Source organism: Acomys minous (genome assembly GCF_964271855.1).
Source record: "Acomys minous genome assembly, chromosome: 13".
NCBI lineage: Eukaryota > Metazoa > Chordata > Mammalia > Rodentia > Muridae > Acomys > Acomys minous.
This window is the reverse complement of record NC_140495.1, coordinates 47,354,033-47,378,933: the sequence shown is the minus strand read 5'-3', so window position 1 is coordinate 47,378,933 and position 24,901 is coordinate 47,354,033. Positions and strand designations below refer to the sequence as shown.

The following is a 24,901-nucleotide window of genomic DNA, read 5'->3' as shown; positions in this document are numbered from 1 at the left end:
GAGAGGACAGGTGGGTAGTTGGACAGCCGTCCCTACTCACTCTGAAGACAGTCTCCATTGGAAGGTCTAGTGCAGGGGACACGACATCTGTGCCTGTTAAACACAAGGCTAAACAACCAAAGACTGCAGAGTGACAGCACAAAACCCCAGAGACATCAAGTTAGTCCTCAGAGCTGAGTGCTGTGGGTAGTTGACATGGCCTTTGTATGAAGCAGGGGGAGGCCTGATGCCCTTCACGGCGAAAGGGGGAAGGTGGAGGCCGCTTGGCTTGCAAGATGAGTGTTTATATTTTCAGTTGAGGGGCGGAGAGAAGAGTGGTTTTTGTTTTGCTGGAACAATAACAGAAACATCTCATTACTTTATTGTCACATTCCTGTTCCTCATCACCTGTTTGCTTTCCCCTTTCAGCCAGTGCAGGGGTATTTATGTCCTTTTTTTCCTATAGTGTTGAAAAGTAGTGATTTCCCCTCTTTCCAGGTATTATAATAGAATTATACTATGCATTTTATCTTTTTGCAGTGTTCAGATAATAGATTAATGGAGAATGTTATTTTTACTTTTAGAAAACTGAACTCTAACATAGATAAAAAAATGTGTTTACTACTTTCAGTCGACCTGATAAAAAGCAGCGTACGGTAAATATTGAAAACTCCAGGCACCGAAAACAAGAGCAGAAGCACCTTCATCCACAGCCTTATAGAGGGGAAGGTAAATGGCACAAACACGGTCGCGCTAACGGAAGACACACGGCAAACCTTGAGATAGAATTGGGGCAGTTACCTTTTGATCCTAAATACTGATTCATAATTAAGTTAATTTAAGAAACTAAGAGATGTGGATGCGTTCTACTTTGGTGTTGAAATTAAGAAATCACCGTGACTGTCTTTATATTATGCAAAAGCAGAGCTTACTAACTTGCATTTTCCTGTAGCTTAGGTTTGTTAAAAACAAAAACAAAAACAAAACCTTTTTTTTTTTTTTTTGCTCTGGGGAAAAAATGGTAGTTTTTATTAAGGAAGCCAGGCATGAGACATTCTGTGCATGGGACAAGGCTTGGTGTAGTAGCTCAGTGCACAGGCAGCGCCTGCTATCGTTAGTGTGCAGTAGGGCTTGAGGAGTGAGCTGAGATGGGCCTCTGCTCTGACAGTTTCTGCTCTCATGCTTTTGTCTCTCTGTGGGTTCAAGAGCCCGTTGGCGTGTGAAGAGCTTGCTGGCTTGTTCTTGTGAACTCTCTTGCACACCTGAATGCTATGGAAGAAACAATAAACTCCGTGAGGAAAACTAAAGGTCTCTTTCAAGTCTGGCGTCATATTAATAATGTTGTGTGCCTCAGTACAGTACACGGTACAGCTGTCCCCAGTGGCTTCCTGCTCACTCCATGAGTCACCGGCAGTTTCCCTCAGCTGTGCCAACTCTGCAGGAGTCCTCACAGTTCAGATCCCTCCTGTGTTGACTCTGCTGGTCAACCTTCGTTCGTAGACGTGTATGTGACTTCCAGTTCGACCTTCTGGCCAGTGAGTGTGGAAGAAAATAGCAGTCCTCTCATAGTTCCCGGAAGTGAGGAAGGCATGGATCTCCTACAAGTAAATAAAGGCATATTTGCCAAGTGTGGTTTCAAAGAAGGTTAGAGTTGCCAATTAAAAAAAATTTTTTTTTTTTTTACTGTTTTCTTCATGAAGTAAGATTTCTGGCGAAAGAAGTGACTTCTGGTAGCTAAAGATATTTGGCAAGTTACAGAACCAGGGCTGATTTTTACTGGAAGGAAGACCAGTTATAAAACATGGGGGTTGTAATCCTTAAATTTTATCAACTTAATTGGATTAAGAAACCATTAGGGCAGGGCGTGGTGGCTCACATCTTTAATCCTGGCAGAGGCAGAGGCAGGCAGATCTCTGAGTTCCAGGCCAGTCTGCTCTACAACATAATTTGGGCACAGTAGGCAGAGGCAGGTGGATTTATGTGAGCCAGGACAACCAGGGCTACATTGTGAGACCCTGTCTCAAAAGTAAATAAACCCAGGCATGGTGGCACATATCTGAAACCCTAAGGCTGCGTCATTGGAGTGGAGGCAGAGATATGGTCCTAGGGGTTGCTGGCAAGCCACTGTTGTCAGACCAGGCTCAAAAAATGAGGTAAAGGGCTGGAGAGATGGCTTAGAGGTCAAGAGCACTGGCTGCTCTTCCAAAAGTCCCGAGTTCCAATTCTCAGCAACCACATGGCGGCTCACAACTGTCTGTAATGAGAGCTGGTGCCCTCTTCTGGCCTGCAGGGTTACGTGCAGGCAGAGCACTGGAAAGGGATGGGGAAGCACTGCCTTTGCACTTGTGTGTATAGGACTACATGCACACAAATACACACCGAAGAAATAAGGCAGGCCCGCAGTGAAGCACACTTGCTAAGTTCATAAGTGTGCCTTTAAAGGCCTGCCCCGACTGTGGGTGGTGCATCGCTGTGGGCTGTGGCCCAGTCTGAATAAAGAAAAAGGGAGAGCAAACTGAACCAGGATGTTCCCTTTTTAACATGCTGTTCCACAAACTAGACAAGCTACCGTTCTGCTGCTGTAGCCGGGGAGCTGTCCCCACCCAGCACCATGCCTGCTCTGCTACCATGGGACAGCATCCAGGACCTGAGACAGAATAAGCCCTTTCTCCTTGAGAAGAACTCAGAGGAGATGAGAGGGCTGGAGAGAAGCAGCCTGTTGCCAATCCAATGGGAATGCTAAGCTGACTCTTTCAGGCTGACATACCTTCTCCAGAACACTGAAGGTGACCAAGACAGTGGGGAGTGAGGCGTTGCTGTGGAACTCCTTGTGCAGCCAGCTTAAGGGGCTCAGGTAGAACACAGCTGCCTCATCAAGATACTGGGCTTCCCCAGTCAAGTCTGGAGGGCACTGGAGAAACCGCATGGGCAGTGGGCAGTGGACATGGCTGTGGAAGAAAGGCCAAAATAGTTAGGCACCCCAGGTTTCCATGTTGTTTCAGGCTGACCTTGGACAAGTAGGACCCCAGGCAGAGCCGCCTCACCTGTAGTAAGGAGTGGAGTGGCAGGGCATCATCATGAACACTGAGACTGAGGCAGGGTCAGGACCTCTTGGGCAGAATTGCTGGATGTGATTCATGACATCCAGAGTGCCTCTCTGGTGGACTAGGCCAGTGTACAGGGCCAGCAGCACATTTGACAAAAGCAGGAAACTCAGAGCTGCCTTCCTCCATGCCTTCAGGTGGGCTAGTGAGTATCCTGCATGGAGGCAGGTGGTAGTATGTAATTTTCCATGCAAACAGTATAAGTCGTGGAACTGTGACAAACACATAGGCAGCGAGTCAACTTCTCTGACCACTGACCATTGTACTCTCAGGCAGGGCCTGGTCTTTTTCTAGTGAATCAGAGGCATGGTGTGGGTAATGGCTGTCTACTCTTAACTTGCAGACTTTACAGTCTCTGAGGGCATCTGGCATCCTAAGATTTCCCAGGGGATTGATTTCTGAAAATTAATTCCAGGGACATAGTTACATGCCTAGCCTGGACTAAGATCCATGCCTTTTTTTTTTTTTTTTTTTTAAGGTTTTGTTGTTTTGTTTCTTTTTGGTTTTTTGAGACAGGGTTTCTCTGTGTAGCCTTGGCTGTCCTAGACTCCCTTTGTAGACCAGGCTGACCTCAAACCCACAGCGATCTGCCTGCCTCTGCCTCCTGAGTGCTAGAATTAAAGGCGTGCGCCACCGCACCCAGCTTGTTGTTGTTTTAAAGACAGGGTTTCTCTGTGTAGCCTTGGCTGTCCTGGACTCACTTTGTAGACCAGGCTGGCTTTGAACTGAAAGATCCGCCTACCTCTGCCTCCTCTAGTGCTGGGATCACAGGCGTGCGCCACAGTGCCCAGCGGTCCATGATCTCCTCACAGGGAGCAGCACTGTGTGTTCCTTCATACCCTGTTAGAGCCCACCACACGGTGGGTGTTCTTAGCTGTATGTAACATAGAGGTACAGTTCTCATAAATATCACACCAAGCGCCTACTTTGCTCCTACTGTCTGGTCCTAAAAAATATGCTTCTGAGTGTGGTGCTGGGATGTAGCTAAGTGTCAGAATGCTTGCCCGGCCGTCTCAGCCTTAAGATACAAACCACTCTATGTAAGCTAGCTCTTCGTATGTGTATGGGTTTTGTGGCCTCAAACTCAAGATCCTCATACCTCAGCCTCTCAAGAACTGGGCTTACAGACATGTACTACCGTGCTGATAAGGGTACTAGCTATCTTACTATGCACAGGCTTCAGGCTTTGTTGTGTCTATGGCAGTCTGTTTCCTCCAGCAATGCCTACCAGGGTGGCTCACACAGTGGAGAGGGTGAGAAACCCTGAGCCTTCACTTAGTAACTCCATCTCCTGTTCTGCACAGTGGCAAGGACTTCTAAAACCCAAGGTCACTGGGCAGTGGTGGCATGTGAGAGGCAGAGGCAGGCAGATCTCTTGAGTTCAAGGCTAGCTTGATCTATAGATCGATTTCTAGGACATCCAGGGCTACCCGGAGAAACTCTGTCTTGACAACAACAACAACAACAACAAGCCAAGGTCAAGGAAGAAATCCCCAATACCTTCTCTAAAATGTTCTATCAGAAATACATGTTAACCTTTATGTTTCTAAACACTGCTGGGAAGCCTGTTAAGTCAGCCAGTCATTTCAGTGTTCCCCTGGGAAGAGGAAAGGGGTGGTTTATTTGGCTGGGGGCGGTGGGGAGGGTACGGCTGAACTGTGTCTTAACATGAGTCACTGGGCACAGACACAGGTACCAGGAAGTTTAGATTTGTTAAGGAAACAAAGCTGTATTTTCACTGACCACAACCTCAATACTAAGTCCTCCAAGAAAGAGTTTTGTAGTGGAACTATAAACATCAGACACCAAAATTAGCTAAGAAATATATATAATGTGTGAGGTAGCTCATCCCAGTGATCCCAGTTAATAGGGAGGGAAGAGGGGTGCAAGTTGAAGGCTGGCCTGGGTAACTTCACAAGCTCTTCGGCAGAAGCAGCTAGTCCCAGGGAAGAGAACACGCGGGCTGGGCTGGAACTTTGGTCTCCTCTCTCTAGCTCCCCAGTGCAAGGATTACAAATACACACCACCATGCTGATGTGCTGTTTTGGGAGTTTTCAGTTTTATTTTTCCTTGAGGCAGGATCTTGCCAAGCAAGATCACCCCGGCTGGCCTCAACAAGCAGTCCTCTGGGCCGGCTGCTGGAGTGCTGGAGTGCAGACAGGTGCTACTTTCCCTGGCTTGTTAGTTTAAAACAGTCTGTCTTGATGTTGATAGGCAGATCTGAACTCAGAACAAGTGTTCTGTCCTCGGGAAGCAAGCTCTCTACTGGCCAGGAGTAAATGATGACGCCTAATGCCTGCTGGCAGCACGTCAGCACACCTCAGCATTTCTGCTCGGGTTATTAGCAACCCCATTACAGATAAGAAACCACAGTGCACACTATAAGGAACTCGGATGCTATCATCCAGACTTAGTGGACTGAGGGGAGCTCTGGCTAGGAAAGTGTCTATAGACTGAAAACTTTGCTGTTCCATCAGCTCTTGAATCTGGCCTGGCTTTTGACTTGTTGTGACCCAAAGACTGATGGGAGGGCCAGCTGATCTCACGCCCAGGCCTTCTACCCCCTCCCACTCATCTCTTAGAACCCTGAAATCACCATGTAAGAAGCTCCACCCGACTCACTGGGCAGTGAAAGGACTGAGGAGCTGATGTGCTTCAGCCTACAGCCAGCCTGGCCCTTCCTAGGCCAGTGTGAATGAGCACTGCTGAGATGTGGCTTGTAAGAGTAAATGGCATTAAAAGTCACTAATTATGCAGCAGTGGCTGACACATTCACATGAAATCAAGTTAAAATAGGACACAACAGAATAAGGTTTAGATTTAAGGTGTTTTCTTAGGGAAGAGGCACGGTGCAGCAAGCCTGTCATCCCATCACTGGTGGGGATGGGCTAAGGCAGGATAATCTGGAATGCAAGGCCAGCCTGGATGACACAGTGAGACTGATACAAAGATGTTTCAGGTCAGCCAGACCGTCTTATCTTCTTGCTTTTAGGCTGCTCTTGACTTTGGGCTGGTCCTACTGCCTTTCCCACTCCAGTGTAGGAATTACAGTAATGCTGCCACACCTGGCTTCTTTTAGCAATTTTTTTCTAAAATATATTCTGTATTAAACAAAAACACTTACCACAGAACACCATGCAAAATGGTAAAACTGGATAGATGAACCTGAATTCTTTGTGGCCCAACATGCTGCAATAAAGGATATCATGGCAAAATATTAATCTTACACGAATCTGAGTAATTAATGTATTTAAATTATATGATCTATTTTTTCAAGTATTTGAGATTGAATTTTTTTTTTTGATAACCATTTTTCAATCATATCTCACACTAGCCTCGAACTCTTAACATTTTCTGCTTTAGCCCATGATGCTGACATTGTAGGCATTATACCATGCCTGGCTTCAGACTCATGCTTCTTTTTAAATAGAATGAGTTGTGTTTAACGTCAGAGTGAAATTAAACAATTACACGTAGAAAAATATATTGCCAATTCAATTAAGTAGTACTATTCAAATTTGGAATAAGGATACATTCCTTTAAAGTGCTTTAAAATGTTTGTGTGTTGGGGTGGGGTGCTCATGAGGTCACAGATGAGGACTTGTGGGAGTCTGCTGTCTCCTACCGTGTGGATCCTGGACACGCTCATGGCGACAGGCATGGGAGTAGTGCTCTACCTACTGAGCCATCTTACCAGTTCCTCATTTTTATTTCAGACAGAAGTACAATAGGTCTAAATTGTCACTATCTGAACACCACATAATTTCTTTCCTCTGACATAACAATCTCTACTGCCATATCCTAAGAAAGTAAGAGCTTGCTTTTGAATAGTTTCCTAACCTCCTAGTAACATTTAAGCCTCCGTGAGCAGAAGTCTTACCTGTACACCAGCAGTGTCCACAGCACGGTCAGCAGTAGAATGTGGAGCCTCCTTGGGGCCAGGAAGCAGCCGTGAATGAAGAAGGGTAAGTGGGTTCCCAGGACAACTAGAAACCCTTGGCTGAAGTACCAGTGCCACGGATGAGAGCCATAAAATGTCCCCAAATTCTGCAGCACATTAAATTTCAAAAAATGGAATTGGACCAGTGTCCACTGGCAAAAGTGAAAGAGGGGGAAAAAAATGGTTAGTGTCAAAAACTGATCTTGGGCGTCACAGTATTTGACAGAATCATGACTAAGAATTTAATCTCAAAATCAGGCAGCAGTCTTTAGTAATTCTGAGTAATGATATGAATTCTTAATAACTTGTCTTTCTCTCTTCCCCCCGTCCAAGACAGAGTTTCTCTGTGTAGGGCTTTCATGGAATTCACTAGACCAGACTGGTCTCAACTCAGAAATGCACCTGCCTCTACCTTTGAGATTAAAAGCATGGGCCACCACTTCCCTGGTTAATGTTTTTCTAAATACTTGATTTTTTTAAAAAGGTTTTTAGAGACATGGTTTCTCTGTGTAACGTAACAGTCTTGGCTGTCCTAGACTTGCTTTTGTAGACCAGGCTGGCCTCAAACTCACAGCAATCCACCTGCCTCTGCCACCCAAGTGCTGGGATTAAAGGCATAGGCCATCATGCCCAGCATGTATTTTTATTAATTATGTATCTTTTATTAATTTGTAAAATGCTAAATATCTAAGGTTTAAGATTAATCTAAAAAATTATGAATAATTCACACATATTTTGGTTCTGCAAGTTTTATATCCATTAGAAGAGAGAGGTTTGGTTGGTTGGTTGGATTTGTTTTTGATTTTTCTAAACAGTTTCTCTTTCTGGCTGTCCTGGAACTCTCTCTATAGACCAGGCTGGCCTCAAACTCAGGAGATTTGCTTCCTGAGTGCTGGGATTAAAGGTGTGTACCACCACACCCAGCCTGAGAGAATTTTTTAGTTTAATTTTCTTTTGTGTATGTATAATTGTGCGCATGTGTGTGCACGCATGTCTCCGCATGCACACCTAGTGCCCAGTTGCTCTTAGAGGTTAGAAGGTGTCCGGTTCCTTGGTGCTGAGATTCCAGGCAGTTGTGAGCAGTTCCTTTATGGCTGCTAGGACTCCAGTTTTGTTCATCTGCGAGAGCAGTATTTGCTCCTCACTGCTGCGCCATCTTTCCAGGTCTAACAGGATTTTAAAATCGGTTGTTACAGCCAGGTGTGGTAGCAAGTACCTTTAAATCCCAGCACTTGGGAGGCAGAAGCAGGAGGATCTCTGTGAGTTCAATGCCATGCTAGTCTATAGAGTGAATTCCCGGACAGCCAGGGCTACACAGAGAAACTTTGTCTCTAAAACAAAAACAAAAACAATGAAAACCAGTTGTTCTGGGGACAGTGAGATAACTCAGTAGATAAAGGCTCTTGGCAACCAGTGATGTACGTCAGGTGACCAGAGAACCTATTCCATAAAGTTCTTCTCTCACCTTCAACTATCCCTCCAGACATACATACATATAATAAAGAATTAAAAAGAAATGAACTCCCCTTCCCCCAGACAGGGTTTCTCTGTATAGCCTTGGCTATCCTGGACTTGATTTGTTGACCAAGTTGGCCTGGAACTCATAGATTCCCCTGCCTCTGCCTCCCCAAGTGCTGGAATTACAGGTGTGCAATACCACGCCCAGCTTTGAAATGAGTTCTTTTGGCTTTGTTTTGTTTTTATACAGGATTTTCTTTGTGTAGCCTTGGCTGTCCTGGATTTGTAGAGCAGAATAGCCTGAGTGCTGGGATTACAGGTATGTGCCACTGTGCCCGACTATAAAATGAAAAAATTTTTTAAGATTTTTTAATTTTGTACTATTATTATAATACAGTGCTTTGCTTGCATTTACACTTGCAGGCCAGAAGAGGACACCAGATCTCAATATAGATGGTTGTGAGCCACCATGTAGTTGCTGGGAATTGAACTCAGGACCTTTGGAAGAGCAGCCAGTGTTCTTAACCTCTGAGCTATCTCTCCAGCCCCTTGAAATGAATTCCTTAAAAAAAAAAAAAAAAAAAAAATTTAAAGCTGTTCTGCTTTAGACATTGGTTCATGATGTCTTAGCTGGTCAAGAACTTACTTTGGGCTGGAGAGATTGCTCACAGGTTAACACAGAGAAACCCTGTCTCGAAAAACTAAAGAAAAAGAAAAAACAAACAAAACCCACCGAAAGTCCAGCTTGAGGTTTCAGAGCAGTAAATGGTTAAAATAGATAGCCTTTAGCTTAATCTAGTCTTACTTACTTGGCCAAAAAAGATACGATCAATTATCAGAGACAAACTGAAGGTTATAAATCTGAAAAACAAAGTAGAATGGTGACTCACACTCGAACCTGCTGAATTCCAGTCCAATGCCTTGTACCAAACACCACTTTAAAATGTTCTACAAGTTCACCAACTGTAGCTTCATACATTTTGAAAGGTCTTTCACTGATGAGAAGATGCACTTAAGCAAAATTTTAAAACCCACTATTTTATCTATTCTTGGATAATCAACCTGTCAACATAAAAATATGAATACTTATTATTTCGCAGTTCTCAGGGTTTAAAAAGTTCCAACTGTAATTGGCTAGGTGCCTGTGGCTCTGAGTATATTACCAGAGATCAGCTTCCCGCTCACAGGGCCGCTGGCAGCTTCACTGTCACACTGCTTTTATCCTGTTTTAGGGTACTCTGTTTTTTATTTAGTTATTTCTAGACAATATTATTTAGTTCCCATCAGTTGTCAACTTTTCACACCTGAGAGAACCTCAGTTGAACTGTCTCCATCAGATTGTCCCGTGGCAAATCAGTGTGGCATTTTCTTAATTGCCAGTAGATGTAGTAGTGCTCAGCCTACAGTGGCTGGAGTCATCCTTGGGCCCAAGGTAGCTGAGCAAGCCAGAGGGAGCAAGCCAGGAAGCAGCATTCCTAAGGTTTCCTTGCTTCTTTAGTTCCTCCCTCCAGGTTTCTGCCTTAGCTGCCCTGGGTAGTGAATACAAGCTGTAAGCTGTAACCAGCTGTTTCCTCCCCAGGTTGATTTTGGTCAGTGTTTTATCACAGCAACAGAAAGCTAACAAGGAGACACATCCGTATCATTTTGTTTTGGTGACTGTTTTTTCTTTGGGACAGGGTCTCTTTATGTAGCCCTGCCTGCCCTGGAACTCAGCCAGGTAGACCAGCTGGCCTCAGATTCAGAGATCCACTTGGCTCTGCCTCCTGAGTCCTGGGATTAAAAGTATATGCCACCATGCTGGGCCAAATCATACAAATTGACTAAGTGTCCACAACATGTGGTTTCGTTGAGTAGACATACTGCTAGGACAAGCAATTAGTTTTGTTAAATACTTTGTTTTCCAAAATGTTAATTATTATTTTATAGTGGGTGGGTGGGTGGTATCAAGGCCTGCAGGCTTACAGGATGGCATGATTTTATTAGGTAAGGAAATGAAGCTGGAGTAACTAAAGATGACGGGGCTAAGCAGGGCACAGCCCCAGGTGAGACCAATTTGTAAACCCAGAAGAACAGCCACCACCAAACTACTCGGCCAGTAAGGAGGAATAAATGCGGGTGGCAGGGCAGGCCCTGGGGTTTCTGTTGTTGTTGTTTGTGTTAAGTGGTACTAACTGACTTGAGCTTTTCCCTCCTACCTCAGCCTCCTGAGTGATAGTGTCTCTTTTCTTTTCTTTCCTTTTCTTTTTTTTTTTTAAGACAGTGTTTCTCTCTGTAGCCCTGGCTGAACTGGACTTGCTTTGTAGAGCAGGCTGGCCTTGAATTCACAGCAATCCCCCTGCCTCTGCCTCCCCCCAGTGCTGTGATTACAGGTGTGCACCACAGCACCCAGCTGCCTGTATTGTCTCATTTCTACCTTGTGATTTCTTCTTGTAATTTTAGGTCATGAATGTGTCTTTTAGCTTTTAGATATTTACCTTTTTGTTAAAATCTAAGTTCATTCCATTGTGATTATGAAGGAGATTTTGTATCATTTGTCTCTTAAAATGTATTGATCCCAAGGCCCTGTACATGATAGACAAATGCTGATTCACTGAGTGCCGCTGAATGTATGGTCTCTTTTGAGACTGAGTCTCACTATGTAGCCCTAGCTGGCCTGGAACTCGCAGAGACTCACCTGCTCCTGCCTCCTCAGTGCTGTGGTTTAAAGTGTGTGCCACGGCCTGTAAGATGAATGAATACCTCTAAACTTAGTGGCCATCTGGATATTTTTTAGATTTATTTATGTGTGTTAGGGTTTTATGTGCATATATGTATGTGTGCCACATATGTGGCCTGTGCCCTCAGAGGTTAAAAAAGGGTGTTGCACCCCCTGGAACTGAAGGTATGGACAATTGTGAGTCTACATAGGTGCTAGGAACTAACCCTGAGTCTCTGTAAGAACAAGTATTTTTTTTTTCCTTTTTTAAACCACTGAGACTCCAGCTCCCAGTAGCTGATAGGGTTTTGTTTTGTTTTTTAAAGATTTATTTATTTGTCATACATACACAGTGTTTTGCCTGTATGTACACCAGAAGAGGGCACCCAATCTCATTATAGATGGTTGTGAGCCATCATGTGGTTGCTGGGAATTGAACTCAGGACCTTTGGAAGAGCAGGCAGCGCTCTTAACCTCTGAGCCATCTCGCCATCTCTCTGATAGGGTCTTTTATCATTTGTCTCCAGTCACTATTTTCTTACAGTTTTCCATGTTTTATGTCCTCTCTGGAGAGCAGGTTTGACTGATCATATGTACTGTAGATGCCACTGGTCTGCAGCTTGCCCTTCCACTTTACAGTGAATCGCAAAACTGTCCTTAACTTTTGTTTTTGTTCTGTGCAGTTGGGTTCAGCATGTAAGTGGTCTGTCATTGAGCTACATCTCCAACATCAAGGTCCTTAACTACTCAGATGTACCATTTCCAAAGTTTTCTGCTCTGTCTGGTGTGCTCTGCTCAGGGGTCTGTCTGTCGGACCTGACAGAGATGCTACTTTTACCTTCGAAGTGCAATCTATGGATTGGAGGTTTTCTTCTAACTTATGGCACGAGATAGGCTCAGCCTTTTTTTTTTTTCCTAAGTTAGTTAGATATAGTGGTTCAAGGTGGTTCGAGGCCATTATTCTAGAACCTGGGAGACTGAGGAAGGAGGCGGTCTATTGGATTTACGTAGCAAGTGCCAGGTACTGAGCCATCTCTGCTGGGCCAGGCATAGTCACTGGCCCAGAAGATAATTTGGATTGTGTACTGGATGCTATACTAGGCATCATCTCTGGGCACTCATGTGTTTTTGTTTGTTTTGTGTTTAAAGATTTATTTATTATGTATACAGTGTTCTGCCTCCTTGTACCCCTGCAGGCCAGAAGAGGGCATTAGATCACATATAGATGGTTGTGAGCCACCATGTGGCTACTGGGAATTGAACTCAGGACCTCTGGAAGAGCAGACAGTGCTCTTAACTGCTGAGCCATCTCTCCAGCCCCCACTCACATGTGTTTAACAGTTCCTTTTTCATCACTCACCAGCTCACTGGCTTTGCTAATTTTAGATTTCTCCATATTTCTGTTTCTTATAAAATAAGAAGAATAGCATCACTTAAATCCAAGAGCATTATGAGGTTATATGAGAAAAACTGCTATTAGGTCCTATACAAATATAATAGAAACAGACACTTGTTTAACTAAAGTAAAATACAGTAATCAGTCTCATAAATCTAGGCATCTAAAATAGAATACTGGGCCAGCGAATAGCTTGGTGGGTAAAAGGTGCTTGCCAAAACACCTGATAACCTGAGTTCAGTTCCTGGAACGAATGCTAAGAGAGCCACCTTCACAGAAGTTGTACTCTGACCTCTACATATGCCTTTCACTGCACACACGTGCACCAGTGTTTGAAAACTAGAAGATACAAAGTTAGATGTTTCCTGCCACAGTAGATACAATAATTAGCTGAAAGGTACAAAATCTTCCTTACAGTGTCATTTACAGCTTAGTCAGATGTTATGGGTGGCACCACAGCCAGACTTACCCTACAGGGAAAAAATGATGCAGAGTCAGATGGAGCTTCCTCTGTTCTTGGTAGAAATGTCTGAAGAGTAGTGGCACCCATGGGATAAGTGCTGTGGGGCGGACTATGCAGGCAAGGGCAACCAGCAGCGAGTACTTGACACTAGGAGTAAGGACAGGGCGTTACAGGGAGACTGGGAGACTGCGCTTGAAGCTAGTTGGCTATTTTCACTGGGAGAGAACTTTGGCTTGAGGGATTTTGAGACGGTGTCTGTCTTATGTAGCTCCAGCTCACTTCATACTGTCAACCCTCCTGCCTCAGCTTCCCTGTGGTTGCAGGCCTGTGTCATCAAGCCCCAAGTAGCTCTTTCAAGTAAGGAGCAGCCACTTAGTACTAATTGTATGTGCTAAAAACACACTAAGCTTTAATGCTACTTTCTTGACAGAAAATAGTAAAATGTTCTCCTAAACAGCTGTATAAACACACACATACACATCCTTTCTCTGAGAAGGAAATGCAGACATGTAAGGAAATCCCATGATTTATGCAGTGAAGGCCTTCTGAGCAGATAGGACCTTGTGAAGAGGAGCGTGCAAGGCCTTGGGTCTGCTCCTAGCATCACTTACAAGAAGGAAGGTATTATTTTCTTTCAAAATTAAGTAAATTCATGTAAATTAAGTAAACACTTGTGAGTCCATAACTCAGCTCTTGGGCGACTGAGGGAAATGGATTATGAGTTCAAGGTGAGGATGAGCAATTTAATGCGTCTTCCAAGTGTTGGGATTATAGGTATGAACCACCAGGACCAGGCTGACTTCAAACCTGCTGCACAGAGGAGGCTGACTTCCAACTCCTCATCCTCTCATCTCGGCCTCCCATGTTGGCAGTAAAAAAGTATGCAACTACTATGTCCGAATAGGGTCATGATGTTTAACACACCTACCCTGGGTTTTTCAAAGTGAATGTGACATACAGAGAAAGTTGAGTAATGAGTAGTGAGACCACAAGTGGGGAGCACCTGGCTGGGTCTCAGGGTGTCGAGACAGTGGACAGGGCCTGGCTGGGTCTCACGGTGATGAGACAGTGAACAGGGCCTGGCTGGGTCTCAGGGTGATGAGACAGTGGACAGGGCCTGGTTGGGTCTCAGGGTGATGAGACAGTGGACAGGGCCTGGCTGGGTCTCACGGTGACGAGACAGTGGACAGGGCCTGGCTGGGTCTTACCATGATACAGAACTAAACTGGGGAGTTGAATTAGGCTATATATAAAGTACAACAAAACAGCTTATTCCTCAAAACTGCCCAGGCTCAGGAGACTAAAATGAAAAGCCCATTTCCTGTGTCTTGTCTTTTCCCCTTATAGTAGCCTCCATTATATTTACAGTGACCTTAATCTAATTCAGAAACAATCTTAGTGGGGCATGGTGGCACACAACTTTAATCCCAGTGCTTGAGAGGCAGAAGCAGGCTGCTCTGTATGAGTTTGCAGCCAGCTTGGTCTACATAGTTCCAGAGCAGCCAAGATCACACAGGGAGGCCTGTCTTCAAAAAAGAAAGAAAGGAAAGAAAGAAGAAGGAAAAAGAAATTATTTTGTCCAAAAGATCTTTGTGTAGAAGACGGAGTGTATACCAGCCTGTCTCTCTTCCATTTAGGACATTTTTTGTGGCGGGGGGCATGCTCTCTTTATGTGGCCCTGGTTCTCCTGGGATGTGCTACTTAGACAAAGCTGGCCTCAAACTCTGGCATCTATGGGCCTCTGCCTCCCTAAGTGCTGGGACTAACAGTGTGTACTAGCCTACCCAGCTTTTAGCTCATTCTTTTTTTTTTTTTTAAAGATTCATTCATTTATTATATATACAGTGCACATCAGATTACATTATAGATGGCTGTGAACCACATGTGGTTGCTGGGGATTGAACTCAGGACCTCTGGAGGAGCAGTTGGTGCTCTTAACTGCTGAGCCATCTCTCCAGCTCCAGCTCCATCTCATTCTTTTAAAGGGTTTGACCCTGATGATTTTCTACTGTGCAGAGAACAAAAAAACCCCAGATGTGGAGAAGAGCCTGGTCCCACCACAGCCTCGCCCTTGCTTGCTCCTCCCGTCCACACACTTGCCCGGCGCCTGCAGCTCTCTCCACTCCGTGCTCGCTTCTCCCGTCCACACACTTGCCCAGCACCTGAGCTCTCTCCACTCCGTGCTCGCTCCTCCCGTCCACACACTTGCCCAGCGCCTGCAGCTCTCTCCACTCCGTGCTCGCTTCTCCCGTCCACACACTTGCCCAGCACCTGAGCTCTCTCCACTCCGTGCTTGCTCCTCCCGTCCACACACTTGCCCAGCGCCTGCAGCTCTCTCCACTCCGTGCTCGCTTCTCCCGTCCACACACTTGCCCAGCACCTGAGCTCTCTCCACTCCGTGCTTGCTCCTCCCGTCCACACACTTGCCCAGCGCCTGCAGCTCTCTCCACTCCGTGCTCGCTTCTCCCGTCCACACACTTGCCCAGCACCTGAGCTCTCTCCACTCCGTGCTCGCTCCTCCCGTCTACACACTTGCCCAGCGCCTGCAGCTCTCTCCACTCCGTGCTCGCTCCTCCCGTCCACACACTTGCCCAGCGCCTGAGCTCTCTCCACTCCGTGCTCGCTCCTCCCGTCCACACACTTGCCCAGCACCTGAGCTCTCTCCACTCCGTGCTTGCTCCTCCCGTCCACACACTTGCCCAGCGCCTGCAGCTCTCTCCACTCCGTGCTTGCTCCTCCCGTCCACACACTTGCCCAGCGCCTGAGCTCTCTCCACTCCGTGCTCGCTCCTCCCGTCCACACACTTGCCCAGCACCTGAGCTCTCTCCACTCCGTGCTTGCTCCTCCCGTCCACACACTTGCCCAGCGCCTGCAGCTCTCTCCACTCCGTGCTCGCTCCTCCCGTCCACACACTTGCCCAGCGCCTGCAGCTCTCTCCACTCCGTGCTCGCTCCTCCCGTCTACACACTTGCCCAGCACCTGAGCTCTCTCCACTCCGTGCTCGCTTCTCCCGTCCACACACTTGCCCAGCGCCTGAGCTCTCTCCACTCCATGCTCGCTCCTCCCGTCCACACACTTGCCCAGCGCCTGAGCTCTCTCCACTCCGTGCTCGCTCCTCCCGTCTACACACTTGCCCAGCACCTGAGCTCTCTCCACTCCGTGCTCGCTCCTCCCATCCACACACTTGCCCAGCGCCTGCAGCTCTCTCCACTCCGTGCTTGCTCCTCCCGTCCACACACTTGCCCAGCACCTGAGCTCTCTCCACTCCGTGCTTGCTCCTCCCATCCACACACTTGCCCAGCGCCTGCAGCTCTCTCCACTCCGTGCTCGCTTCTCCCGTCCACACACTTGCCCAGCACCTGAGCTCTCTCCACTCCGTGCTTGCTCCTCCCGTCTACACACTTGCCCAGCACCTGAGCTCTCTCCACTCCGTGCTTGCTCCTCCCGTCCACACACTTGCCCAGCGCCTGAGCTCTCTCCACTCCGTGCTTGCTCCTCCCGTCCACACACTTGCTCCCTACACTAGCTGCCCAGCGCCTGCAGCTCTCTCTACTCCGTGCTTCTGCTCAGGCCTTTCTGCTGCTTGCTTTGGGTTTCTCTTAACTTATGTGCAGACCTGCTCATGCTGCTCAGCCATGCTGGTCAGCAGGTCAGTGGGCCTGCGGGATGCTCTAAGCCACTGCTCTAGGGAAAGGGAGGGCAGTCACATCGTGAGTGAGGGCCATTTATTCTCTAGACCAACTTCTTACCATTGCAGAAGGCTAGCCGCGCCTGTCTCCCACGGGGACCTTCAAGTAGAGCTTCACGGGGATCTCAGTAGCCTTTCTTCTAGTCCCTCGGAGCCCGCTGATAACAGACTACTATTTTCGTGAGCTCTGAGTGCTACAGAACTTCCCAAGCACGTCTCCACTTTGTAACCAGCCCTTTTATTGGGTTCACCATGCAGTGAGACTGTTTTGTTTCCTGTTATACTCATAAAGAAACCTGTTTCTTCAAGTCCCATGAACACTTGGGGGGCTACTGGACATGGCATGTTGATGGGTTTTCAAAAGCACATGTTTGAGTTTTGTCTGGATGTATTAACAGTAAGGCTGTCTTACCTGTCTGTGGACCTTGAGCCTTGCAGAGGATAGTAGAAAAGGGCGAGTGCAGTGAGAGCAGCCTCCGTGGTGTTTGTGAGGGTTCGAGTACAGCAATACCACGTGAACCAAGAACACAGCTGGCAAAAAAACTAACAAGTCAGGAGTGAGTATAGTTGCGGTAGGAAATGGGAAACTAGGAGTTATCGTCTGCAGAAAGCCCATGCCAGGAGTGATGCTGGGGCTGGAGAGACGGCTCAGCGGTTAAGAGCACTGTCTGCTCTTCCAGAGGTCCTGAGTTCAATTCCCAGCACCCACATGGTGGCTCACAACCATCTATAATGAGATCTGTGCCCTCTTCTGGCCTGCAGGTGTACATGCAAATAGAACACTCAACATGCCTGTATGCTGTAGAAGCGCGCGCGCGCACACACGCACACAAATAGTTTTATCTTAAGGGTTAGACTTTGGCTATATAGCCAAGGCTGACCTGGAAGTTGCTATGTAGCACAAGTTAGTCTTGGACCAGTCCAGTCAACATCCTATTCTTTCTTTCTTCCTTTTCATAGGGGGTAGGGGCAAAGGTTCAAACATGCACTGCTACTGAACTATAGCCTTTGTTCCATATTTCTTGCTGAGAAGTTAAGAGAGACGTATCAAGAGGCATTAAGTTTCAATTTGAAAACTAAAAATCCGTTTTCCTGAAGAACATGGAAACAGAAGTCTCAGCAGTCTACAGAGAAGGAACTGCTTGTTGAAGCAACACATGGCTCCCTGCTGCTCCTTTAAGGCCTTTGAAGAAGATTCCGATTTTCATGACAGAAAAGATTTTTCCTGAAGGAGAACTTGGAAGGAAGATCTCAAAAGCAGGCTGTGATATTTGCTCCCATCTTCTGTGCACCTTTGGCAATGTGTATAAAACATAAATAAGCAAAGCAGAGAGTTTCCATGGAGCTACTGTGTGTCTGAATTAGCAAGAACTTAAACCACTAAGCTAATTTTTACAATGTAAAAACAAACAAACAAAAACCAAGGAGCTAAGAGCACTTACTGCTCTATCAGAGGACTGTCCCAGCAGCCTGGCAGGTGGCTCACAAACACCTGTAACTTGAGCTGCAGGGGATCCCACGCCCTCTTCTGGTTTCCATAGGTCTGACATACAGACACACAGAAAATAAAACACATCTTAAAAGGTAAGAGAACACATGTCTGCACAAATAAAGACCCTTTCTCCAGGTTACTAATGCATCATACCCCGGAAATGTGTTGGTGAATGGGAAGTTGGAATTTAGGATGTATTTCCTGATAGAAACATTACAATCAGTAGATCTGTATGCTTCACTTGGGAGGCAGAGGATGTGGCAGGTGGAGAGATGGCTCAGAGGTTAAGAGCACTGGCGGCCCTTCCAGAGGTCCAGAGTTTAATTCCCAGCAACCACATGTTGGCTCACAACCATCTAGAATGAGATTGGTGCCCTCTTCCAGCAGGCAGGCATACATGCAGGCAGAGCACTGTATACATGATAAATAAATAAATTGTTAAAAAAAGAAGAAGAAGAAGAAACAATAGTTCCACACACTCCAGTTATCCACTGGGGTATCTTTCTACTGGTAACCCATCTTGAAGTAAACCAGTTGCTCATACCTTTAATCCCAGCACTTGGGAGGCAGAGGCAGGCGGATTGCTGTGAGTTCGAGGCCAGCCTGGTCTACAAAGCGAGACCAGGACAGCCAAGGCTACACAGAGAGACCCTGTCTCAAAAACCAAAACAAAACAAAACAAAACAACAACAACAAAAAAAACCCCAGAACTTAGAAACAACAAGAAATAAGCCACTGACAAGATGCTTTTCCAGGTCATGTCCTCCCTTCCAGAAGCCCAGTTCCTTCAGGCATTCCAGCTAGGGCTGTGCTTCGGTGCAGAGGGATTCCTCGGCAGAGCTTTGGGGCTGAGGGTGCAGGGAACAGGCTGGAAGAGCAGCTTCCGGCATGTCCAAAGACTAAGGAAAGAGATGAGGACCCTGACATTAGAGGTCCAAGGACTTCATAGCTGGCTCCTGGATTCAGCCTGTCCCACTGGAGCTCAGTCAGGAGATGGTGCACACCATTCAAATCTCATTGCTTCTAATCATGGAAAAATTTCCAGGAAGGTCATCTGATCGCTGTTTTAGGGAGCATTTGCCTCACACATGCTCTCTGTCACACTGTTTCTAAAGTGTTTGGACTTACCACCCATTGTGCCACTTCCCGATTTTCCAGCTGCTTCATGAGCGAGTAAAGCCTTATATCCGCTAGAGCAGACAGCAGAGCTTGAGCAAGTCTGGGAAGCCAGATCTTCATTAGTTAGAAAGAAAAAGGGCTGTTAAGTAATCGTCCTGGTTCATACTGCATTACCATACAAACACCTACGAACACATACAAAAAACCTAACCACTAACAGAAAGCCATCTTTCCATCTCAATATTTATTCATACGATTGCTGTGTGTGCTTAGCTTGCAGGCCCTCCCTCTCTCTCTGCTGTCTTTTGGGGAGACTTTGCTATGTGCCCAGCTTTCTCTTTGCTTTTCCTGTCTCAGCACCCCCAAGTATTGGGATTTACAGGTGTGAAGCACCATACCCCATTTACCCATTTTTATATTTATATCTTACAACACACTAATTATTTTTTGTAATAGCAGGGATTGAGCCTACGGCCATGTGAATGCTAGGCAAGTGCTCTACCATTGAGCTACACTTGACAGCTTGTAAAACACTTGGTGGCGGCGCACGCCTTTAATCCCAGCACTCGGGGTAGAGGCAGGTGGATCACTGTGAGCTCAAGGCCAGCCAGGTCTACAAAGTGAGTCCATGACAGCCAAGGCTATATAGAGAAAACCTGTCTCGAGGAAAAAAAAAAAGCCAAAAACCCAAAACATCTTTATTGTGGTAAGATTCTATTTTAGAGCCGGGCATGGTGGCACATGCCTTTAATCCCAACACTCAGGAGGCAGAGGCAGGCAGATCACTGTGAGTTTGAGACCAGCCTGGTTTACAAAGCAACTCCAGGACATCCAAGGCTACACAGAGAAACCCTGTCTCAAAAAAACAAAGAACAACCCCCCCCAAAAAAAAACAACAACAACAAAACAAAGATTCTATTTTAGAAGCATATTTATTTATTGTCTTTTGTTTTTTGAGACAGCATTTCTCATGTAGTCCTCACTGTCCTGGGCTCTCTCTGTAGACCAGGCTAGCCTCAAACTCACAGCGATCCGCCTGCCTCTGCCTCCTGAGTGCCAGGATTAAAGGTGTGCGCCATTTAGAAGTATATTTTCGTAAGTATACAATAGGCTTTTTTTTTTTTTTTGAGACAAGGTTTCTCTGTGTAGCATTGACTTGACTGCCCTGGACTCGCTTTGTAGACCAGGCTGGCCTGGAAATCACAGCGATCCGCCTGCTTCTGCCTCCCAAGTGCTGGGATTAAAGGTGTGCACCACAGGCTTTGTTTTTAAGTCAAGCATTTACAGAACTATGCGCTATGTGTCATAGTAAATATTTTATATGTATCAGCTCCTTCCTTACAGCAGTCCTCTGAGACAGCTATGCTTAATACATGAGGAGACCAAGGCACAAAGAGGATGCCTGGATTGAGACCAAGGCAGGCTTGATACCACAGCCTGTGATCCTAACAATGAAAATGTTAAAATCCTGGCCTGAAGAGATGACTCTGGTTAAGAGCACTGCTGCACTCTGAGAGGACCCAGGTTCAGTTCCCGGTGCCCAGGTCAGATGGCTCACAGCTGCCCACCAGCTCCAGGAACTGAAACCTCCTAGCCTCTTAGCACCAACATGTTTGTGTGTGCATGCCAGTCTTTCTAGGATCCATGCCGCACCTCAGAATTGGACTCCCTTTGGAATACTGGGTTGTAGCTTTCCCTGACGGAAAGAAACAGTCCAGACTTCTGGGTCCAAATTGATGATAGGTAGCCTACCAGATCTCAGGGGCTGGGGTGTATCTCAGTGGAACCCGCAGCATGCCCAGGGACTTGGGCTTGGTTCCCTCTTGCCCCTCTGCTGAAGGACCCTAAAACACGAGAGTGAGGCTAGGCAGACCTTTCTCAAGTCCTGTGCGCACCTCCTCTGCACTGCCCCTCCTAATCCATAGTCTAGAAACTGTCCTACCCCACAGCACAGTGATGATACACCTATTACATTCTTGTCATATTGATTTTTCTCCTCAAATCCAATGAACCAAAACAATATGTAAAATAGTTATTTTGCTATCTTTAAATGAATTCTCACAGCAGACTTTGATGTCTCTCTCTGTCCCTTGTTCCTTTTGAGGAGGCAGGGTCTCTACCTGACCTGGGGACTGGGTTTTTACAGGGTAGACCCAACCCAGGGATAATCTTGTCTCTGCCTCCTCAGAGCTAGGGTCACAGGTGTTTGCAGGGGGCGCTTAGCTTGTTAAACAGGTTCTGGGACCTGAACTCTGGTCTTTATGATTGTGGCACAAGGGCTGTTAACCTTGAGCCATCTCTCCAGCCCCTCACTTTTATCCATTATCTTTTTATTTAAAATTGCATTTTACTTATTTTTAAATATATTGAAGAATTCTGCATCACAGTGCCTTTGGCACAGTGGGCTTCCGAGATAAGGCTAGAGTTTAGCAACAGTAGACTTTTAATGAAACAAATTTTGTGAGCTGGGTGTGGTGGTGCATGCCTTTAGAGAAGCAGAGGCAGGTGGATCTCTGTGAGCTCGAGGCCAGCCTGGTCTACAAAGAGAGTTCCAAAACAGCCAAGTCTGTTACACGGAGAACCCCTGTCTTGAAAAACCAACCAACCAAACAAACAAAAACAAAACAAATTTTGTGATACTAGGAGAGTCATTCAGTTATTTTACTTTTGAAAAAGGAATAAATCTGGATTTAACAACAATCTTGGTCATTGTAACTTAAACATACCAGTAATTGAACACTGTCCTTTCCCAAAAGTTGCAGAATCTTGTATATGCTTGCAAAGATTAAAGGGTAAGTGTAGCCCCTCAATTTCTCTGTCCATTCCCAGGTCAAATAACCATAATTGTTAATATTAAGGATAAAATGTCATTGAAGCAAATATATTTATATTTTCATATATAAAATAATACTTTATTCTCTGACAATGAAGTTTTAAAACATAGAATTTTTTTTCTTTGTTTTGGTCATAGTAGGAATTGAATCCCAGGCCTTGGCTAGTCAGGTACTCTACACTAAGCTACACTGTAATCCTTAAGATGCAGGATTTTATACTGAATATTTATTTGGCTAACTAAAGTCCTAATTTCTTCAAGCTAGAAAGGTGTTTCTTAACTGGGCACAGTGGTGCACTGCCTGTGATCCCAGCATTTGGGAGGCAGAAGCAGACAGATTTCTATGAGTTTGAGGCCATCCTGGTCTACAAAATGAGTCTAGAACAGTCAGGACTTATTACACAGAGAAACCCGGTCTCAAAAAAAAAAAAAAAAAAAAAAAAAAAAAGAGAAGAATGTTTTTCTCATTTAATATATAACTATAATATATATTACTGTGTGTGTGTGTCTGTGCATGATTTGTATGTTGATACAAGGGTGAAAGTCAAAGCAGGATGGTGGCACAAGCCTTTAATTCCAGCACTTGGGAGTCAGAGGCAGGCAGATTGCTGTGAGTTCAAGGCCAACCTGGTCTACAGAGTTTTAGGACAGCCAAGGCTACACAGAGAAACCCTGTCTCAAAAAACCAACCAAACAAAAAAACCAAAGGACCAAACCAAACAAACAGGGGTGCAAGTCAGAGGACAACTCTGTGGACTTGGTTCTCTTTCCATTTAAAAACCTTTAACTTTATGTGTATGTTTGTGTGCACCATGTGCATGCCTCGTACACATGTGGCTAGAAGAGGACATCAAGTCCCCTAGCAGCAGGACAGCTGTGCTGGGAATTGAACCGTGGTCCTCAATGGTTAAGAGCAGCTCTAATCACTGAGCAACCTTTCCAGCCCCTCTAGCCACCCTATGTGAGTCTTGGGGGCAGAACGGACATGGCCATGTTCGTATGCTGTTACTAGCTGAGCCATCCTAAGCACCTGGGTTTGTTTTGAAGCAGAGGTAGGCCGGAGCCGCTCAATTGCTGGAAGGGATTGTGTTTTTCACTTTATCTCTATCTTTAACTACAAATCATTGTAGGCGTCTAGTCTATTTTTTTGTTTTGGTTTGTTTTTTGTTTTTGCTGGTGTTTTTGCTTGTTTGTTGTTGTTTGGTTTTTCGAGACAGGATTTTACCACGTAGCCCTGGCTGTCCTGGACTCACTTTGTAGACCAGGCTGGCCTTGAACTCACTGTGATCCACCTGCCTCCCAAGTGCTGGGATTAAAGGCGTGCATCACCACTGCCCTGCTTGTTTGTTGTTTTTTTTTTAGACAAGGTTTCTTGGTGTATCCCTGGCTGTTCTGGAACTTGTTCTGTAGACCAGGCTGGCCTCACATTCAGAGATCTGCCTGCCTCTGCCTCCCGAGTGCTGGAATTAGCACATGCCACCACACCCAGGTTTTTCCTCTGTGTCTTGTCAGGTCTATAAGCATCAAAGGAAGACACAGAATAAATATCAGTACATAACAGCACACTATGTTGAGCTGAAGTTATTCAACCATATATTGAAAACATGTAATCATGAACTGAGTTCCTAAGACAGATGCACACTCAGCGTGGAAGAGAAACTATAAAGGATATCTGAAAACCATGCGGTGTGCGACTTCAAGAGACTGCCAGTATTCATCGGGAACAAAGCTTGTTTGGACTAAGAAGCAGTTAACTATTCGCAAAGCAATGGTAAACAGGACCAGGTAAATGTTTTCTCCAAGAAAATCTGAAAAGTAAACCAAAGCAGTAATTGTGGCATAAATTCAGGCAGTTGTCCCTACAGCCCCACATCTGTGGTGCCCTGGCCAGTCACACCACCCACTACTGACTGAGCAGGGCGGCTCTTCCATGCAGTTAGCTCAGAGCTGGGACACCTCCTGCCTAGCCTACCTCAGGCCCTGAGTGTGCTCCCAGGCAATGTGAGGGACATGGAGAGCAGCCCACGGTACACCTCCCACCAGAGGGAAAACAGACATAATCCCCACTAGGAAACACACAAACACACTCCCCCCACCCCCACATCCCCTCCCCACAATTGGTGATTCCTTTCAGAACCTCAGCTTTACATGTGAGGAAGCTAAGGTTCAGAAACTAAACTGCTTTGCCCCAAATAAAAATGCCATCACTGACTAGATAGTGGGTCAGCTGCCTCCAAAGTCTGCTTCTCCCTCTGTGCAGGCAGACTGTATGCTGAATACAGAGTATTTTCTATTTTAGTTTCCAACGGGGGGGGGGGGAGAGGCGGATGGAATCAGATTTTATTTTAAAATCTGTGTACTCCAAGTGTGATGGTGTGTCAGCACCACATGGCACTGGGAAGGCTGAGGCAGGAGGATGGAGGCGAGTTGAAGACACTGTCCAGCCAGCCTGAGCTCACTTCCACCCAAACAGTGCGGTGCCCCGCGCTCACCGCGACGCCGAGAGCGCTTCTCCTGCGCGCTCATGTACAGGGTGGACTTCCTCTTCCGCAGCTTCATCTCTCCGGGGCCGCTGTGGAGACTGCGGAAGGCCAGGCGGTCGTCGCCAGCTTCGGGCTCCATCCCTTCCCGGCTACCTGCGGTCCACGGAGCCCGCCCCTCACCTTCTGGCAGGCGGACGCGTGCCACTAAGATTGGGCCCGGCAAGCCGCCGTCGCTTCGCAACTCCAGTGCC

At 46.3% G+C, this 24,901-nt stretch overlaps 2 protein-coding genes across 6 annotated transcripts in view; one reads left to right on the top strand and one right to left on the bottom strand.

Moving 5' to 3' along the window:
- CCPG1 (cell cycle progression 1) overlaps positions 1–1,286 on the top strand; it is a 36,591-nt gene extending 35,305 nt beyond the window's left edge. For all 3 annotated transcript variants that reach the window (XM_084752892.1, XM_084752894.1, XM_084752893.1), the window contains one exon: positions 611–1,286. In XM_084752892.1, coding sequence (XP_084609018.1) covers positions 611–800 — 190 coding nt within the window. In that variant the 3' untranslated portion in view covers positions 801–1,286. The remainder of the gene's footprint in view (positions 1–610) is intronic.
- Positions 1,100–24,789, bottom strand: PIGB (phosphatidylinositol glycan anchor biosynthesis class B; the record flags this gene model as incomplete). Of its 3 annotated transcripts, none has more annotated exons than XM_084752895.1 (12): positions 1,100–1,577; positions 2,747–2,927; positions 3,024–3,237; positions 6,208–6,272; positions 6,964–7,175; positions 9,291–9,342; positions 13,042–13,182; positions 17,136–17,266; positions 19,344–19,448; positions 22,061–22,178; positions 23,840–23,975; positions 24,660–24,789. In XM_084752895.1, the coding sequence occupies 12 exons, from the start codon at positions 24,787–24,789 to the stop codon at positions 1,434–1,436; spliced, it is 1,629 nt and encodes a 542-aa protein (XP_084609021.1). In that variant the 3' UTR covers positions 1,100–1,433. The 3 variants fall into 3 exon arrangements, 2 of the variants coding, with proteins under 2 accessions (XP_084609021.1, XP_084609022.1); XM_084752896.1 differs by having other exon boundaries at positions 6,964–7,130; XR_014773629.1 differs by lacking the exon at positions 1,100–1,577 and having other exon boundaries at positions 2,789–2,927; positions 3,024–3,295.
- Between the last annotated feature and the right edge of the window lie 112 nt (positions 24,790–24,901).